The sequence below is a fragment of the Gymnodraco acuticeps genome, unplaced genomic scaffold (assembly GCF_902827175.1).
Source record: "Gymnodraco acuticeps unplaced genomic scaffold, fGymAcu1.1, whole genome shotgun sequence".
Classification (NCBI taxonomy): domain Eukaryota; kingdom Metazoa; phylum Chordata; class Actinopteri; order Perciformes; family Bathydraconidae; genus Gymnodraco; species Gymnodraco acuticeps.
Window position 1 is genome coordinate 191,585 of NW_022990184.1, and position 20,656 is coordinate 212,240.

Below are 20,656 nucleotides of genomic sequence, written 5' to 3' on the forward strand. Positions count from 1 at the left end.
CATCTTGGGGCCTCTTCTCTTTAACATCTACATGCTACCACTGGCTCAGATAATGAAGAACAACAAAATAAGTTACCATAGCTATGCAGATGACACACAAATTTACGTAACAATTTCACCAGGAGACTATGCTCCAATTCAAACACTGAGTAAGTGCATTGAACAAATCAATGACTGGATGTGTCAGAACTTTCTCCAATTAAACAAAGATAAAACTGAGGTAATGGTTTTTGGAGCCAAGTCAGAACGTATAAAAGTTAGCGCTGAGCTTCAGTCTGCAATGTTCAAAACAACAGATAAAGCCAGAGATCGAGGTGTAGTCATGGACTCTGACCTGAGTTTCAACAGTCACATTAAAACTGTTACTAAATCAGCCTACTATCACCTAAAGAATATATCTAGGATTAAAAGACTAATGTCACAGCAGGATTTGGAAAAACTTGTCCATGCTTTTATCTTCAGTAGACTCGACTACTGCAATGGTGTCTTCACAGGTCTCACTAAAAAATCTATTAGGAAGCTGCAGCTAATTCAGAACGCTGCTGCTCGAGTCCTCACTAACACTAAGAAAGTGGATCACATCACTCCAGTTCTGAAGTCTTTACACTGGCTTCCTGTGTGTCAAAGAATAGATTTCAAAATACTGCTGCTGGTTTATAAAGCACTGAATGGTTTAGGCCCAAAATACATTTCTGACCTCCTGCTAAATTATGAACCATCCAGATCTCTCAGGTCTTCAGGGACTGGTCAGCTTTCTGTCCCCAGAGTCAGAACTAAACATGGTAAAGCAGCGTTCAGTTATTATGCTCCAAATATCTGGAACAAACTCCCAGAAACCTGCAGGTCCGCTACAACTCTGACTACTTTTAAATCCAGGCTGAAGACTTTTCTTTTTGTCGCTGCTTTTAATTGAACTATTCATATCTTAGACTGCACTGTAACTTTTATCCATGTACTTTTTTCTTTTAATGTTTAATTGACAGCACTGTAACTTTTATCCATGCATTTTTTCTTTTAATGTTTATTTTATTAGCTTTTATTTTTAATGACTGATTTTAAATGCCATTTTCTTAATCTCTTTCATTTTTTGTAAAGCACTTTGAATTGCCTTGTGTTGAAAAGTGCTATATAAATAAACTTGCCTTGCCTTGCCTTATTTTGGCCAACTCTGCATCTTTGTGCAGCGTATACTCAAACAGCGACAGGAAGAGCCCACTGCCTGACTGGGACATGCTGTGGAGTGAATCGAGTCACCTCTGAGAGGGAGTTGGTTGACAGCTAAAAAAGCTATATCAACGACAGCTGACACGTAATAACGGTTCCGTGCCAGCTGATCTGCACCAACTACTCATTTCCTTATTTGTTTCCTCGCGTATATGTCTCTCTCTCTCCACAAACTCTCACATGAAATGTGTTATTTTGTTGCGGCATGTCTTAGCAGTCCTTTATCAGTCTGTAATGCGTGTTTCCAGTCGCAAAAACCTTTGACAGTAAAAGCCGCATCAGATGAAGACGTAGGCTATTTACTTTAAAGTGTCTACAGGGGAATCAAAGGCTGCGTCTGCTTTTAACGAATATTCAAGCCATGGTCTGTTGTGTACCATGCAGCGGCAAAAGTGCGCTTCTTTCCTGAAAACAATCTCCCTGGATAACGATCCAGTTTCACCTGCTTGGGTTTATTAACCCCAAGATCATCTGGGGCTGTTGGTCTTTGAGCGGTTGCTGGCCCAATAGTACCTGTTGATGTGCTGCGAGGTAGCGTCTGTCGTGGAGGCTCCGTCACGGAGGAGGAGGAGGAGGAGGAGGAGGAGGAGGAGGAGGAGGAGGAGGAGGAGGAGGAGGAGGAGGAGGAGGAGGAGGAGGAGGAGGAGGAGGATGCTGGCGGGTGTGGTACAGGGTGTGGCAACGCAGGTGGTGATGGTATGGGGCACAAGGAGCTGTGCCTCGGAGGACAGCGTTGGTGGCGGCCGCCTTGATGAGTCAAGGCTTGGGCTCGCTAACTCAGCCCCGGGGTTTGCCGAGGTCAAGCTTGTGACATTAAGGCGTGCTGCTGCAACGGCAGGTGCAGGGTCGCCAGCAGCGCCATCGGCTGCAGTTCTTTCATCGCTATTTCGTTTTAATAAATCCTTAGACCTTTTAAGCCAATTTCTGAAGTCCATTTTGTAATTCAAACAGAAATGGGAGTCTACAGAATGCACAATAAACAATAAACAAATCCAGAATAGGCGGCAGAGTGTGACGCTGTGATTGGTCTAAATGGGGACGAATCACAAATCACAACAGACACATGAATTTATTTGACGTAGCCTGCGATTTTTTTTTAGTTACTATCTGACATCACATACATCGTAGCATAACAGTTCACCTTTTATTTATACTTTTAAAAATATATATATATATTTTTTTTAAAAGTTTTAAATAATAAAAAACGTGTTTATTGGGGGAGGGCAGGAATATCAAATGGGAGGGCCTGGCCCTCCCACGGCGCCGGGCATGGTACAAAGTAGCAGTGAAAACATAGGCCTACGGAGTTTCATTGATTTGGGCATTCTCTCAATAAGCAAGTGGAATGGATTTGATAGTGAAGATCTGACACAGCGCTCTACAAAGTGCGGCGAGTGGAGAGACCGATTCACGGACTTTCCACATGGTAAAAGTGGGGGGGTCTAAACTAATCATTTGAAAAAGTGGGGGGGACTTGTCCCACCCTCATATAATGGCTGCGACGCCCATGGACTGCAACATTAAACATGTCTTCATATCTGGTAAGTGAGCAAATTATATTTTTAGCGTAGTGAATCCAGGCCATGAAGAAAATTCAATACATTCTGAGAGCATGTTGGGGACCGCTCGGACCACTCCTATAGACCTAGGATCCCTGGGCCACTCCACCAGGCCTACCATCACAAATCTTGGGATAAAGATGGACCCTGAACTCAAGCTTGACAGCCAGATCAAGGCAGTTGTTAAAAACAGCTTCTTCCACCTCAGGCAGCTAGCCAAAAGAAAGCCTTTTTTAAATAGTGACCTCTTTGAAACGGTAATCCATGCCTTCGTCACCTCCCGCTTGGATTATTGTAATGCACTATGGGGATAAATGCATGCTCCCTTGCTCGCCTGCAGATGGTGCAAAATGCAGCAGCACGGCTACTAACTGGCACACGCAAATACGAGCACATTTCACCCATGTTTTCTTCGCTCCACTGGCTGCCCGTTCATTTGAGGATTCATTTTAAAACTCTTTTATTTACTTTTAAAGCCCTCAATGGCCTGGCCCCGCCCTACCTCTCCGAGCTGTTACACAGCTACACGCCCACTCGCACTCTCAGGTCAGCTGATCAGTTGCTCCTGAGGGTGCGAAAAACAAAGTCTAAGGGGGACCGTGCTTTCTCTGCTGCCGCCCCTAAACTGTGGAACGACCTGCCCTTGCTCATCAGACAGGCTCCCACACTGTCTGCTTTTAAATCCCGTCTTAAAACCCACCTCTTCTCCTATAGCATTCAGAAACAAGTAGATTGTTGCTTTTATTTGCTTTCAGTGGTCTATTGTTTTTATTATATGGCTGTTATTTATTTTTTTAATTATTACGTTTATTCTGGTTTGTTTTGTGTTTGTATCTTGTTTTTTTAAATGTATTTATATTATGTTGTGTGAGTTTATCTCTCTGTACAGCACTTTGGTCTGAAGGTTTTAAAGTACTATATAAATAAAGTTGGATTGGATTGGATAGTCTAACAGTAAGGGAGAAAAAAAAAAAAAATTCTCAAGGAAGTGGCACTGTATTCTTTGCTGGGAAACAATTGAGTGTGCCTTATGTCTTGTTAGACAGCATCCCCTAAATGTCTACTTTGTGTGTAAATATTGAGTGTCCAATCTTCCACTGGCACAAACTTCAGTTGTAAAACTCTCCAAAATGACTCCCTTAACCTTCCCTTGTTTACTTCCTAAATGGGTTTAGAAGTAAAGGAGAGATCTTGTTTTTATTGAGGCAAGAACACTGTACATATCTGTCTTAGGATTCAAATTGCTTGTGAAATGACTAAACAAGTTGAAAATACAGGAAAACATGAAGTGAAATCCCAAATGAGTCTTGTTTTCTTTCCTGCAAGGCTTCAGACAATATATTTATTACCATTCAGCTATATATTTTTTAGCATCAGCTCAGAGGAAGGAAGATAAAATGCTGATTTAACGCAGGGCCTTTTGGGGCAAAGCATCCCAAACTCCCTGTCAAGCTTTCACAGAAAACTGCTGTTTCCACAGCCTGATCAAACAGCTGACACAAGCTCGAAAGAAAAAACAACTTCATTTTGAGGAATGAAGTCTTGAAATGCCATAGAAAATGGCTAGATATTTGTAATAGAGCTTACAGTATATAAACAGTTTAGACTGAGAGAAAAACGAAATCCCTAGCAGTACTTCAACTTAAAAGTAAATGTTATTGGGTTTATTAAAAAATTAGAGTATATTATATAATAGAGAGAGAAGGAATTCTTACAGGCTATACACTTCACACTGCTACCAAATATCAATCTCACAAAAAAATGAAGTGGAACAGTAAGCTAAAGCTTTATAGAAGGTAGTAAGCTAAAGTAAAGGTTTTAAAGTGTTGCTCCACAGACAAATTTAACTACGTGGTCCATTCCACAGAGACTTAAACATTTACGAGTTACACAGTGGAGGGCAGAGTATGGATTGGTTTCATGTTGGCGGACGTGAAACAAGAAATGGAAACTGAACCCACTCGGGCATTGGGAACTTGGGAAGTGAAGGAATGTAGAGAACCATCAGGATACCTTTCTTACTCTTCTTTAAATAACAAAGCTGGCCTTAACTGGGTCAGAAAACTTTGCATTGATGTATGTTATACTTTAGTATATAAAACATAAAACACATATTAGGCCTACTTGTCCAAAAAAAGGCAGGAAGACATATACACCCTGGCAGAGAATATTTTAATCCGATCTGTGTATGTAGAGGTTCTCAGTCTTTCTGGATAACTTAATCACAAAGTAATGCTTTTCGTTAAACCGCATATACTCCTGCCTGTAATGTGATCCTGCGTGTAACCTCAGGAGGACAGGTCAAGAGGTCCTCTGACTTCCTGTGGGGTGAGGGGTTTGGGCACATGAGAAGTTGCAACACAAAGGTGCCTTTGTTCCAACGTCTCGCAATCATTAAGTAAAAGCGCGGGTTTTCTGGGTTCCTCCCCTTTTGGAAGGAGTGTATCGGCGCTATTTTCTCTTTGTCTTCAGAGTTGATTTGGTTGCTTTACATGAAACTGTGAATTTGCCTTGTGAACTCTCCGGCCGTATTATACTCTTAATAAATATCGACGTTTGACTAAGACGGTCCAGCTTCCATCATTTCCTTTGCATTGCTGCACAGAAGTTTTCATCACACACCCCATATCCACTGATACCACAATGCTGCAAGGACAACACAGCCCTCTGCACTTGGGGTAAAGCTCAAGGGCAACTCTTTTGTTAAATTCTTGTTCTATTTGGCTTCTGTCATTTAAACCTTGGGGAGTTGATTGGATCCTTAAGTGGATGTTTCATTGCTGCATAAATTCCCTTTCATCACTAGATAAAGTCAACAGAGTGGTCGAGTATTTCAATTTGGGTCAACTATGTTTTGATATATCACATTTTACATGAAACTGTGAATTTGCCTTGTGAACTCTCCGGCCGTATTATACTCTCAATAAATGTCAGTGTTTGACTAAGGCGAATCCAGCTTCCATTCCTTTCACGAGCATTGGCTCAGCATTGATAACAGAAGTTTTCTTCACAACTTTGCGTCACGATCAGGATACCAAAACATCTTCAGAACTGGTAAGTGTAATTTCAAATCTATATTTGGACATTGCCTTACCAGAATCTGTGATTGACGGTATCATAAAATTACCTGTGAAACTGAGCGGCTGCATTTTTTTTGGGTTTCTCTACTCTTTACATCTGGGGGTGTGACCAAATTTGGGTTCGGAGAGACTTTAAAGAGAGCATCAGTAAAGTGGACTTCTGCATTCTGCAATGTGATAGATTTGTATTGAAACAAATCGCCGAATTCTGGGGGATTTCAGCGGCCAGAACAGCAGTTTTAAAATAAGCAGCCAGAGATATTTTCCTCCATTGCCTCTGTGGGCACGGCTCCAGCAGCAGTCGGGGGTGTGTGTGTAAATACTTCCCCTGTCTGGGTGGCTGCAGCCGTGCAGATGAGAGGAAGAAAGTCACAGCCCTTTTGTCTAAGCTTTAACTCACACCACCGCCATCTCCATTAAAAACGGGATGGTCTAAAAGCATCCGTTGTCTGTGACCATTTTCTGCATTGCTGGTAAGGCTGGGGCAGCACGAGGTGCGTGCATCACCTGATGCGCCACAGCTCTCTACTCTGCTGGAGGAACATTTCCTACGTTGCTTGAAAGCGTTCCCTACGTTGCTGGAGCAGCTGGTGGCGGTCCGGGGTGCATACATAACAGTTATAGGCTAATTGATCACAGGTGGGCAGTGGCAAGCAAGCGTAGAAACAAAACTGTGTTTCAGTGTTGGGGTGAACTCAATGGCGGATGTATAGGCTGGTCGTGGACTACAGTTAACTGGGCTGTTCTTGGAGAGAAAGGGTAGCAAAAAAAAAGTCAATGTTCTCCTGGTCGGGGGATCATAGCGCCACTAGAATATAGTAGTGGTTGTCGCAAGAGGATAAGCTAGTTATCGCTTTTGGACGGTCTTCAGGCACGATCTTAGCACTTGTACAAAGGTGGATGCGCGAGTCAAGGTGCTCCATTTCTATAATTCCCTACCCCCTCTGAAAACCTCCTAATTCGGATTAAATTAAGCTGGATGAGTTTTGCTGTCGCTGGTATTTGTTGCGAGTTCATGTTTGTTTGTCTAATTGTCTCTGTATTGGGTTGTCTACCCGCCATCTTGTGTATGTTTTGTAACAACTAACAACGAATCAGTCCATAGTCAGGGTAAAATGAACTAAACTTTAGTTATCTCACCAAAAGTAAATGACTTGAGAAAAATGAATAAATGATGTAAAGCAAAATTATACATTGTAATGTAAATGTGCTGCAAAAGGAAAATAAATAGCAAGAGTGTTTTTATGTCCTGCATCTGTCTTACAACCGAGACCCTCAGAGGCATCACTGCTCATAAATACCGGCCTGAGGAAATTAGGGTTGAAAAAAAAAATCTGTCTGCTCAAATAGGTCAATGTTGTATTATTTGTTTCATTTATTCTTAAATCTATGTATTGTATGGTAATAATGAATTAGGAAGAAACGCAATGTATTGAACACATTCTGAAACAAAGCAGATAAGACAGAACTAGACTCAGACATAATTGTGATTGAAACCTTTTGCGCTGTTGCTGCAAAATGAAAACTTTGTTGATTGTCTGTTCCAACTGGCCACTGGAATTGAGGTTTTTATTGTGTACATAATAAATGGGTTTAAATGAATTGAGTAATTTCTAAAGGAGTATAATGTTGCAATCTCTTTAAGATAAGTAATTGCAGTTCCAAGATAGATGTTGTTTTCCCTGGGCCTCTCCTTCACAGGCCCACACAATAAATCATGAGACTTCCAAATCCAAACAGACAGAGATCAGTATCACAAATCCATGAAGGGGTTCTACTTGGCCCAATTTAAATACCATAAAGAGAGTATTCACCCAGCTGTTTTGATTTCTTAAAAAAAAATGTTTAGTCTAGTTTCCTTCGAGTTCAGTCTAAGCTACGAATTATTTCTCATAAACCTTGAGCAGACAAGCTGCTCACACACACACACACGCACACACCCACACACACATGCACACACCCCCACCCACACACACATGCACACACCAACACCCACACACACATGCACACACCCCCACCCACACACATGCACACACACACACGCACACACACACTTTGGATGTGTATTTGCCTTATCCACTTTGTGTGAGGAATAACAGATGATTTTAGCAGGCAGAACAACTAAAGCAGCAGGTAATAATAACAAACGCTAAAGAGTCACATCTGATAGAAATATATAAAAGCATTTATTTGAATTGTGTAGCAGTCAGTTTATAATTTTGGCAGCACTGTTGAGCATTTTGACAATGTATTTGCATGCCTCTGCAAGGCTTAGTCTTTCTATCTGTATAGCCACTGGTGTTTGTGAAGCACTAAATGGTCTTAGAAAAATATCGACTCATTGTTATAGATATCTAGGCCTACTAAACTACAGCATACAAATACAGAGAGTAATGTAGGCCTGTTATACATATTTTACACACTGCTCTGCTTTCTGCACGGACCTCACAGCTGTTCTCACTGTAAACATCGCTGAAAGCAGTTTCTACAATAATATCCAGGGGATGCATGCAGAGCTGTCATTGGCTGAGATAAGTCCGGCCGTGCGTCACGCCTCCACCGCATACTTGTCAACCCTTCCGATTTTCGCGGGAGACTGCCGATTTCATTGCCCTCTCCCGGTTTCCTCCCGGGGTCATATTTCTGACATAATCAGATTTACTCAGTACTGTTTCCACTCTGACTTTAATACAGCTATGTCGTGGTAAGCGTAAAGTAATACACGGTTTAGAGCATGGTGGTTACTTTATTCAGACTTGTACTTTCCATGTCATTTCGTAGTAGCAATCCAGTCGTGTCCACATCCGGTCTCATACATCCTGTTAGCTCTATCACAATAAAAGCATAACAGCTAACACCACATCTCCCTTTCTTAAGAAAACGGAACAGACTGTCACATTTATATACTGTGACTCAGAAAATGCAAAATCAGGTGATAAACTGAAAACTCTGCAAGAACCTCAGAACATGTCATCACACTTCTTTCTGCACAATCACATAGCTATTTACTCAAAAATAGAACATTGAACTCTTAAGGCTTCTCGTGAAAAATAACAAAACCAACCACCGAGTCAGGCAATATCTTTGTGAGTATAAGTGATCTAAACATCAAAACACAAAATTATTCAACATTCTTCCCTTTTCACATCGTCTTTTTTTTCCACATTCATTTGTCTCCCCCCCCCCCCCCCCCCCCCCCAGTTCACAAGTCCAGTCTGTGAGGTTTTACCACCACTCTGCCATACCTAGTGGTAGGGCCGTGTGTGTGTGTACGGACAGGTGTGTGCCCCTTGGGAGTCTGTGTTGGTGACTCAGGGCATTCTGGAGAACCCAGTGTAGGCTCACCTGGTTGGGGTGGTGTGTTGGGTGTTGGAGTGTGAGGTGTGTGTGGTACAGTCTCTGGAAAAGGGACAAGATGGTGTCTGTTCCGCCTGATGGTGCCTGAAGGCCCGTCCACTATGTAGGAACGTGGAGCTGAGTGCGACGAAACCACTGTGCCTTGAGACTTTGTATCTGTAATCCACACTGGCTGACCTGGTGTGAGCTGACTTAGATCTCTCACACGGTGCCTTTTGTTGAAATTTGCAGTGTCCTTCACCCTCCTCTCCCTTTCTTTAGCTGCCACAACAGTGCTGTCTGGAAGCTCTGGGGTGAGTAGAGAGGGATGCTGGGGCACTGGAGTGCGCAGTCTCCTGCCCATGAGGAGCTGGGCAGGACTGTAGCCATTAGCAAGTGGTGTAGCTCTATAGGCCAACAGAGCCAGATACGGATCCTTAGCTTTCTTTAGCAACTGTTTCACAGTCTGAACGTGACGTTCCGCCTCCCCGTTACTCTGAGCGAACCTAGGGCTACTAGTGACATGTTTGAACCCGTAGGCTACTGCAAAGTCCTTGAACTGTTGACTGGAGTACTGGGGGCCATTGTCACTAAAAAAATTCTCTGGGACCCCATGTCTAGAGAATATTGATTTGAGATGCACAATAACATCCTGAGATCGTGTGGGAGTTAGTTTGGCAATCTCTACATAAGTAGTAGTCCACTACTAGTAGGTAGTTATCATGGTTGAGTGTGAATAAATCAGAACCTACTTTTTGCCATGGTCTCTCTGGGAGCTCACTGGACATTAATGGCTCGACAGGATTGCCACGCTCTTTGATGCATGTTTTGCAATTTCTCACCAGCTCGTTTAGTTGGCCGCTCAAGCCAGGCCACCATACCGTCTCTCTGGCCCGCTCTCTGCACCTAGTCATCCCCTGATGTCCCTCGTGTAGTGCATCGAGGACAGTGTTGCACATCGCTGTGGGAATGACTAGTCTGGAGCCCATGAGCAGGAGTCCATTATGTACCGTAAGTACAGCTCTATCAGGCCAGTAAGCTTTAACTGGACCTGTGAGCTGGCTCCAGTCAGGCCATCCTCTCTGACAGTGTGACATGACCTCCGAGCAAACACTGTCTTCCTGCAGTCGCTCTCTCAGTTGTGCCATGTATGTTGAGCTGGCGGGCATGCTATTGATGATTTCATCCACATAGATGTTTGTGTCTTCCATTAAGTCGTTGTCTGTCAGTTTTGAACTTGAGTTTTGACTGACAGGTGAGCGTGAGAGAGTGTCGGCTGTAAACAGGGCTTTGCCAGGTGTGTGTGAGATTGTGTAACTGTACCTCATGAGTCTGAGTCAAAACCGCTGGATCCTGGGGGGAAGCTCAGTTAGTGCCTGGTGACCTAGCAGGCTGACAAGTGGCTTGTGGTCAGTTTCCATGGCAAAATGTCTCCCAATTAGGAAGTCTCTAAAACGCTCGCAGCCCCATGTCAATCCTAGCGCCTCCTTCTCCACCTGGGCGTACCTCTGTTCTGTCTCTGTCATAGAGCGCGATGCGTACGCGACTGGTTTCCACTGCTCTCCCTCCTTCTGTAGGAGGACCGCACCCAGTCCGTAGGAAGAGGCATCCGCAGACAGTTTCAGCTCTTTGTTGGGGTCGTAAAGTGTCAGCACTGCAGGTGATGTGAGATCATTTTTCAGCTGGTCAAACGCTTTCTGTTGTGCACAGCCCCAGACCCACTGATACTTCTTTGAGAGAAGGTCTCTCAGCGGCTTGTCCTTTTCGGCTAGACCTGGAATGTATTTTCCCAGCTGGTTTAACATTCCCAGGAAACTGCGAACATCTCCTGTGTTGGACGGCTCTCTCATGGACATGACAGCCTTTACCTTGTCTGGGTCTGGCTGCACACCGTCAGCTGACAGAATATGACCTAGGAACTTGACTTCACGTTTGCTTAGCTCACACTTCTCCATGTTTAGTGTGACCCCGGTGTCTTGGAGCTTGTTGAGGACAGTGTGTAGTCTGATGTCGTGCTGCTGTTGATCTCTCCCCCAGATGAGGACATCATCCATGTGACATACAACCCCCTGCAGCCCGTCGATAATCATTGACATGCGCCGCTGAAAATGTTCTGGGGCTGACGCTATGCCGAAGGGCAGTCTGTTAAAGTAAAAGCGCCCAAAGGGAGTTATGAACGTTGTGTACAGTGACGACTCGGGGGACAATGGAATCTGCCAAAATCCTCTGTTGGCATCTAACTTGCTGAAAATCTGGGCTCCTGCCAGAGATCCAATTGTCTGCTCAACTGAAGGCAATATGTATTTCTCTCTGCGAACTGCTTCGTTGAGGCGGGTGAGGTCGACGCAGATGCGCACTGAGCCAGTCTTTGTAGGCACCGGAACCATGCCGGCTCTTCAACTCTGGAGATGACTCCAATGTCCTCCATTTTTTTGAGCTCCTCTTTCACTTTGTCGAGTAGAGGGATGGGGACCCGTCTGGGTGTGGCCAGGGAATAGGGAATAGCGCCTGGCCTGAGTTTAATAGTGTATGGCTGCTGCATCATACCTAAACCCTGACACAACTTTGGGTAGGACTCTTCCATCTCTGACTTCTCTATGCTGTCTGCTCTGTAGACTAGTTTAAGCTTTACACTTGCTGGTCTGCTTAACAAGGCTACGTTTAAGTCATTGACAACATAAACATCCTCCTGTATCACCTGCTCTCCTTTGCATAGTGACTCTCTGTATCTGCCTAAAACAGATAGAAGCATGCGACCTGGGCCAAATAGTGGTCTGTCAGGCTTAGCTAACTGTGTGTTGCTCTCAGCAATGGCATAGTAGGTCTGGGCTGGAATAACTGAAACATCAGCTCCTGTGTCTATCTTAAACCCTGACCTTATGGTCCCTTATAGTCAAATCAGCATACCATGGGTCTAAACCTGCATCTACTGAGCCTAGGAACAAGGGAGTGTCATCATCATCATAGCAACTTTCTGTTTCTACAGCATGTACTGCTTTGGTAGATTTACATACTTTACTGTAATGACCTCTCTTTCCACATGCATGACATGCCACCTCTCTGGCTGGGCACTGTGCATTTGCATGACCAGGGGACTTTCCACATCTGTAGCATGACTGGCGATCAGATGATATCTGGAAATGTGGTTTTGTTGATGGGTGCATTGGTTGATGAGGGGACTTTGGGGTGAAAGGGTTTTGTCTTCTGCCTTTTGTTACTGCATCAATGTCTATTCTACCCCCTCCTCTGAGGTCTGTTTGCTGCCTTTTAATCACTTCGGACTGTCTGGCCATATTGACTGCTTTTTCGAGCGTCAAATCCTTGTCTAACTGCATCCTCTCAGCTAGACTGGTGTCTCTCAACCCCACTACGAGCCGGTCTCTTATTAACTCGTCGCGGAGTGCTCCGTATTTGCAGTTTTCTGCTAGGGCATACAATGCAGTAATGAAAGCGTCTACAGCCTCGTTTGGTTGCTGCACTCTCTGATTGAATCTTGCCCTCTCATATATCACATTCTTTCTAGGCACAAAGTACGTTTCAAGTGTGGCTTTTACCGAAGTATACTGCTGTCTCTGTGCGTCGGATAAATCATGACCCCGTAGGATGTCGTCTGCTTCATCCCCCATGCAGTAGATCAGCGTGTTCACCTGGTTAGCTTCTGTGCTAAGATGGAGGTTGCTGGCCAGTCTGAATCTCTCGAACCTGCGTATCCATCGCTCCCAGTCCTGAAGCTTTGCAAAGTCGAATGCTTCAGGTGGTTGGATGGTGAACGTAGCGCTCGGAGGAGCGTTAGCATTAGCCTGTAGCTGGGGAGGTTGTGGAGGCTGTGCAGCCGGTGCGGCTGCAGCTCCGTCGTCGTCTAACATCTCGCCGCTTGCAGACGTTAACTTTCCACAACTCTCTTTCCAACTTCAACCTAGCTCTTTACCGCTGCCCACGTTCTGACACCATGTCGTGGTAAGCGTAAAGTAATACAGACGGTTTAGAGCATGGTGGTTACTTTATTCAGGCTTGTACTTTCCATGTCATTTCGTAGTAGCAATCCAGTCGTGTCCACATCCGGTCTCATACATCCTGTTAGCTCTATCACAATAAAAGCTTAACAGCTAACACCACAAGCTACACCATTGTTTGGTTTCAATAGTAGCGCGTCTCTTTAATAGCGCGCGCAACTTCAAAAAAGCTTGGAGCTGGGCGTGTCTGAAGCTTGGGGATTTTATTCGAGCAACGCGACCAACAACCAATCACATGAATCTCCCGCCCCCGACATACAAAGCAAAAAACCCCGGGGATTTTATGCGAGCAATATATATATATATATATATAAACTCCCCAAACAGGCGAAAACCTACCAGTTTCACCCACTGTCTCTGCCACCTCCCTCCATGACTGGTTCTTCCGGTTTGTATCCCGGTAGGTGAAGAGGGTCTGGTCATAAAAAACCGGGTGATTTGCTACGGCGATAATTAGTTTCTCCTCCATCTTTTTTTGAAATATAGAAATGAACGGCGGGATATCTTTCCCAGTTTAGACGCGGTTTGATTGGCTAGGCAGATTTTCAGAAACGGGATTTGATTGGCTGGCGCTGGCTACTCCGGCCGAGACGGACCGCTATGCTACCCACAATTCAGTTCGGCGAAAAGCGAGGCAACGTGACGTCACCCCATTCAAAGTGAATGGGCAGACGCGTTGGAAACAGTTTTTGAAGCTGTCGAAGCTGTAGTGTGGACGGGCCGTCAAGGCTGCGGGCGTCTTTGTCCCGCGAGATTTCAACGTCTCATGTAGGCGAGCCTCCAGTGCAAGTCGGACAAAATGACTAACCATCATGCAACGCACTAGCAAGACGTTGATCGAAATTGCGCAGGTCTGCGCAGGTCTCGCTTGTCTCAAACAAGCCTAGTTTCTAAAATAATAGAGGTTTCTCAATACTCAAATTTCCCCTCCTCGACTCCTCGACTCCTCGGTCCTCCGGTAGTGACCCGGAAATGAATTTCAGCGCGCCATTTTGAAGGACATCTCATTTCTCTAAATGCACTTCGAGGACCGAGCATCGAGGAGGCTCTCTGGAGGAGCTCTAACCGAGGAGACACTGATGGTTCCTCCGCAGATGCATTTCCGGTGTTGTGTCACATTATGCCTCCCCGTCATGAAATGCCCCCCTTGTCACGGGAACGCGCATTTCTAAATGACACGTTTCACCTCTAAATGACACGTTAACACCATAGGTTTACACCTTAAAACGATGTTTAAAACGAAAAGTAAACGTTCAGGGTTTTTATTAATGGTAATTTTCAGACTGTGAGTTGTTTAGTGGTAGCTCATAGTCTTGATTCTTCTGGTTTAACTTTTCGCTTCGTATTTGAGGTGTCGAAATTCGTTCGTCACTTCCTTTTCAGTTTGTTTTTTTAAATGTTTTTTTTTTATCATTATTGTTACGTCCTGTCTGTATAAACGTCCTTTAAAATGTATTGTTTAATTTTACATAGTTGTCATCTAATAATCAAAATATGTTTACAAATGTTACATAGTCTTTGTCAGCATATATGCTATGCGTACAAAATAAAAGTGTGACATTCATGAAACTTGCTCCATTTATTGGTACCAGTCCTAGAACCATACCCTGAAAAATGCTTGAGGGTGGGATTCATAGAAACCTCTTTTTTTTGGGGGGGGGGCATTATATGACAGGCCTGGCCATCACAATATCCCCCCCCCTTGCTATCTTACAAAATAAAAGTGTCACATTCATGAAACTTGCTCCATTTATTGGTATCAGTCCTAGAACCATACCCTGAAAAATGCTTGAGGGTGGGATTCATAGAAACCTCTTTTGGTGGGGGGGGGGGGGGAATTTTATGACAGGCCTGGCCATCACAATATGCCCCCCCTTGCTATCTTACAAAAATAAAAGTGTCACATTCATGAAACTTGCTCCATTTATTGGTACCAGTCCTAGAACCATACCCTGAAAAATGCTTGAGGGTGGGATTCATAGAAACCTCTTTTGGTGGGGGGGCATTTTATGACAGACCTGGCCATCACAATATGCCCCCCCTTGCTATCTTACAACATAAAAGTGTCACATTCATGAAACTTGCTCCATTTATTGGTACCAGTCCTAGAACCATACCCTGAAAAATGCTTGACGGTGGGATTCATAGAAACCTCTTTTGGTGGGGGGGCATTTTATGACAGGCCCTGGCCATCACAATATGCCCCCCCTTTGCTATCTTACAACATAAAAGTGTCACATTCATGAAACTTGCTCCATTTATTGGTACCAGTCCTAGAACCATACCCTGAAAAATGCTTGATGGTGGGATTCATAGAAACCTCTTTTGGGGTGGGGTGCATTTTATGACAGGCCAAACAATAGTTGCATTGGTTGAAATGACAGTGGACAGTTAATGATGGTTCCTTCGGGGCATTATGTGCATCCAGGGCACAAGTACGGTTGATCAACTGGCGGCCTTTGTACACATTGGTGGTGGTACCACTGCTGACAAATGTCACAGCAAATCTGAGAAAACAATAAATACTTGTTATGTAAGGTATGCATTATGGGATTTTGTTATGATAATAGAATATCTCTAATGTATTTCCCACTAACATTCTAACCATTCCTTCAATAATCGAAATCTTTCAAAACATAAATGTTGTGTTATGAGAAAGAATACATTTTCAACAAAAATGTATGGAAAAACAAGCAAAACATTAATCCTTTATCAGTTAATGCTGAAGATGCCAAATATAGTAGCAATTACCAACGCAAATGTTATGTTGATAAAGTCTGGAAACATATTTCTGCTAATTTTCTTTATTTGTAATGTGCAATAGGAAATTACCCAATGTTCTTCATCCTGCTCCTCCATCCCGCAGTAAAAGCAAAGCCTGCTTAGATCATCTGTTGAGACAAAACGTAATCAATATCTTCAGATAAACCACATTACAGATTTGGGGTCAAGGTGACCCATTCCAATTTTTGACTAAAAGGTCAATTATATAAGGACACATTTGTTGTGGTCTTTTATTATTTTGTGTGAAGAAAAGGCAAAACACACACAAACACATAGATTTTCTAAATGATTAAATCTGAGCACAGAGGAGCCATCTGCTCCTTCTTTCACTATCTCCTTACCCTCTTTAGAATGGGAACCTGCACAATGTCATTACAAAACATCCAAAAACTTCTTTCGCACTGTACGCATCAATTTAAGTTTGGTTCTCATGGTTCTTTTGTTGTTCATCACATTAGCTTTACAGCTTTGATTATAATAAGTTCAAGGTAAACATTAACTGAGGATATCAGTTAAAAGTAATACACACCAATGAGCACATTGAAAGGAGGAAGATGGGGAAATCTCACATCTTAAATAAACCGCAGAATTGAAAGGGTGTGTTAGAGTGTGACGTGTGTAGCCTATATGAAATTGCAGTTGAAGATGCCTGCCTGCGATGCTTCATATGTTATCTGTTTGGAGTTGAGATACACAATATACTGTATGTAGTGACTATTTACCCTAATCTATACTTAAGCCACTGTGTTGCTTTTAAAACCCTGATAATGTCCCTGGTCAACAGTACCAATGGTCCAAGCAGTGATACAATACAACAATTTGCATGGCACATTATTAATATACTACGTTATTGATGCATACTTATGAGATACAATTAATAAAAGTAACTACATGAAGTCATTGACAATGTTGAGAAAAGGTAACAAACCAGATTCTCTGAGGAGAGAAGTAGCAATGTCCAGCCTCAGCTCGTGCACTGCCTTCTGTGAGGTTTCAAACTCAATTGACTCCCCCAGTAAAATCTTCTCTGCAAACTGAAGAGAACCTTGATTAGTATATGGACTGCATGGTCTATGATTTTACCCTCAAATGGAATACAGACAAATTACCCAACAGATTTAAAGAATGACATGTTGTATATGTGTAGTTTGACACAATTCAATACATCTTTGATCAAGATGTATAAAAGCAAGTCAAGATATTCAGTCTAATTGCTACTGAATTTGAGTTTGAGAGTAATGTTTGGCTAAATGCATTTCACACTCACTTTTAAGGCCAGGACACCACAGGATGTGCTGTCTTGTTGGCGATTATGGGGGAGGGTGCTGCATGTCCATCTTGACACCTTGCAGCCTTTCATCCTCATAAAGGCTCTACAGTATGTATATAGTACATGTGTCAAGATGCAGCACATCATTGTCAAAATACTCATAAAACACCGGAACTAGTACACTGTATCAAATGTACCTTGTAGACTGCAGGCACACCTTCGTTTTGCCTTTCCCTTCTCCAAGTGGATCCAAGAAGAGGGTTTTCTTCTCATGGGGGTACATTACCTTTTATTATTCACATGGAAACACAACATGCATTAGGCAGGAACCATACATTACGCAGGTACGATGTAGGGTATTGTTTAGATTTGATCAATAATAAGTGACAGCATGTATGTGTGGCCCGGTTATCTTGCAAATCACTAATTATATATGGTGTATACAGCACTATAGATACAGATTGGAGCTTAAAATATGCTCCTATTCTCACCACCAACATCCAATGATGGTTCTCGTTCACAATTCCCACGATGACTGTGTGCCATTGGATCAACCTGAGAGTAGTTGCACAAGTATTACATTCCTGTTGAAAAATGCACATTTGCAACATTTACAAAAGCAAAGTCATTCCAATCATGTACATACCCGGATTCTTCCAAATTTGTGTTTCCAGATGGCGGTCATAGCGTAGCTGTCAATAACAGCTGCTTGACCGTCATTGCGCTGGTTGATTTGTCTGGGTATGGTTCTAGGACTGGTACCAATAAATGGAGCAAGTTTCATGAATGTGACACTTTTATTTTGTAAGATAGCAAGGGGGGGCATATTGTGATGGCTAGGCCTGTCATAAAATGCCCCCCCCCCCCAAAAAAAAAGAGGTTTCTATGAATCCCACCCTCAAGCATTTTTCAGGGTATGGTTCTAGGACTGGTATCAATAAATGGAGCAAGTTTCATGAATGTGACACTTTTATTTTGTAAGATAGCAAGGGGGGGCATATTGTGATGGCTAGGCCTGTCATAAAATGCCCCACCCCCCCCAAAAAAAAGAGGTTTCTATGAATCCCACCCTCAAGCATTTTTCAGGGTATGGTTCTAGGACTGGTATCAATAAATGGAGCAAGTTTCATGAATGTGACACTTTTATGTTGTAAGATAGCAAGGGGGGGCATATTGTGATGGCCAGGCCTGTCATAAAATGCCCCCCCACCAAAAGAGGTTTCTATGAATCCCACCGTCAAGCATTTTTCAGGGTATGGTTCTAGGACTGGTACCAATAAATGGAGCAAGTTTCATGAATGTGACACTTTTATGTTGTAAGATAGCAAGGGGGGTCATATTGTGATGGCCAGGCCTGTCATAAAATTCCCCCCCACCAAAAGAGGTTTCTATGAATCCCACCCTCAAGCATTTTTCAGGGTATGGTTCTAGGACTGGTACCAATAAATGGAGCAAGTTTCATGAATGTGACACTTTTATTTTGTAAGATAGCAAGGGGGGGCATATTGTGATGGCCAGGCCTGTCATAAAATTCCCCCCCCCCCACCAAAAGAGGTTTCTATGAATCCCACCCTCAAGCATTTTTCAGGGTATGGTTCTAGGACTGGTACCAATAAATGGAGCAAGTTTCATGACTGTGACACTTTTATTTTGTAAGATAGCAAGGGGGGGCATATTGTGATGGCCAGGCCTGTCATATAATGCCCCCCCCCACCAAAAGAGGTTTCTATGAATCCCACCCTCAAGCATTTTTCAGGGTATGGTTCTAGGACTGGTACCAATAAATGGAGCAAGTTTCATGAATGTGACACTTTTATTTTGTAAGATAGCAAGGGGGGGCATATTGTGATGGCCAGGCCTGTCATAAAATCCCCCCCCCCACCAAAAGAGGTTTTTATGAATCCCACCCTCAAGCATTTTTCAGGGTATGGTTCTAGGACTGGTACCAATAAATGGAGCAAGTTTCATGAATGTGACACTTTTATTTTGTAAGATAGCAAGGGGGGGAATATTGTGATGGCTAGGCCTGTCATAAAATGCCCCCCCCCCCCCCAAAAAAAGAGGTTTCTATGAATCCCACCCTCAAGCATTTTCCAGGGTATGGTTCTAGGACTGGTACCAATAAATGGAGCAAGTTTCATGAATGTGACACTTTTATTTTGTAAGATAGCAAGGGGGGGCATATTGCGATGGCCAGGCCTGTCATATAATTCCCCCCCCCACCAAAAGAGGTTTCTATGAATCCCACCCTCAAGCATTTTTCAGGGTATGGTTCTAGGACTGGTACCAATAAATGGAGCAAGTTTCATGAATGTGACACTTTTATTTTTGTAAGATAGCAAGGGGGGGCATATTGTGATGGCCAGGCCTGTCATATAATGCCCCCCCCACCAAAAGAGGTTTCTATGAATCCCACCCTCAAGCATTTTTCAGGGTATGGTTCTAGGACTGATACCAATAAATGGAGCAAGTTTCATGAATGTCACACTTTTATTTTGTACGCATAGCATATATGCTGACAAAGACTATGTAACATTTGTAAACATATTTAGATTATTAGATGACAACTATGTAAAATTAAACAATACATTTTAAAGCACGTTTATACAGACAGGACGTAACAATAATGATAAAAAAACCATTTAAAAAAACAAACTGAAAAGGAAGTGACGAACGAATTTCGACACCTCAAATACGGAGCGAAAAGTTAAACCAGAAGAATCAAGACTATGAGCTACCACTAAACAACTCACAGTCTGAAAATTACCATTAATAAAAACCCTGAACGTTTACTTTTCGTTTTAAACATCGTTTTAAGGTGTAAACCTATGGTGTTAACGTGTCATTTAGAGGTGTAAACGTGTCATTTAGAAATGCGCGTTCCCGTGACAAGGGGGGCATTTCATGACGGGGAGGCATAATGTGACACAACACTGGGAACGGTGGAGGCGTTACGCACGGCTGGACTTATCTCAGCCAATGACAGCTCTGCATGCATCCCCTGAATATTATTTTAGAAACTGCTTTCATCGCGACGCGATGTTTACAGTGAGAACAGTTGTGAGGTCCGTGCAGAAAGCAGAGCAGTGTGTAAAATATATATCACTCAGTATAACAGGCCTACATTACTCTCTGTATTTGTATGCTGTAGTTTAATAGATATCTACAAACAAAGAGTCAATATTTTTCTAAGACGATTTAGTAGGCTACTTCACATAATAAACGGCTGTAGCCTGATTATGCTTTAGTAGCTGTAGGTGTGTGTGTGGTACAGTGTGTAGGTGTGTGTGTGGTACAGTGTGTAGGTGTGTGTGTGGTACAGTGTGTAGGTGTGTGTTGTACGCGGCGGACAGATGAGTCTCAGTTGGTTTGGTGTCCTCTGCTTACTTT

General features: G+C 43.2%; 1 protein-coding gene across 2 annotated transcripts; it reads right to left on the minus strand.

Moving 5' to 3' along the window:
• Nucleotides 1–15,502: 15,502 nt before the first annotated feature.
• Nucleotides 15,503–17,865, minus strand: LOC117547248 (PHD finger protein Alfin1-like). Of its 2 annotated transcripts, none has more exons than XM_034217837.1 (6): nt 17,758–17,865; nt 17,464–17,552; nt 17,264–17,369; nt 16,925–16,994; nt 16,045–16,103; nt 15,503–15,719 (listed from the first exon to the last, which is right to left on the minus strand). In XM_034217837.1, the coding sequence occupies exons 1-6, from the start codon at nt 17,764–17,766 to the stop codon at nt 15,627–15,629; spliced, it is 426 nt and encodes a 141-aa protein (XP_034073728.1). In that variant the 5' UTR covers nt 17,767–17,865; the 3' UTR covers nt 15,503–15,626. The 2 variants fall into 2 exon arrangements, with proteins under 2 accessions (XP_034073728.1, XP_034073727.1); XM_034217836.1 differs by having other exon boundaries at nt 16,925–17,030.
• Between the last annotated feature and the right edge of the window lie 2,791 nt (nt 17,866–20,656).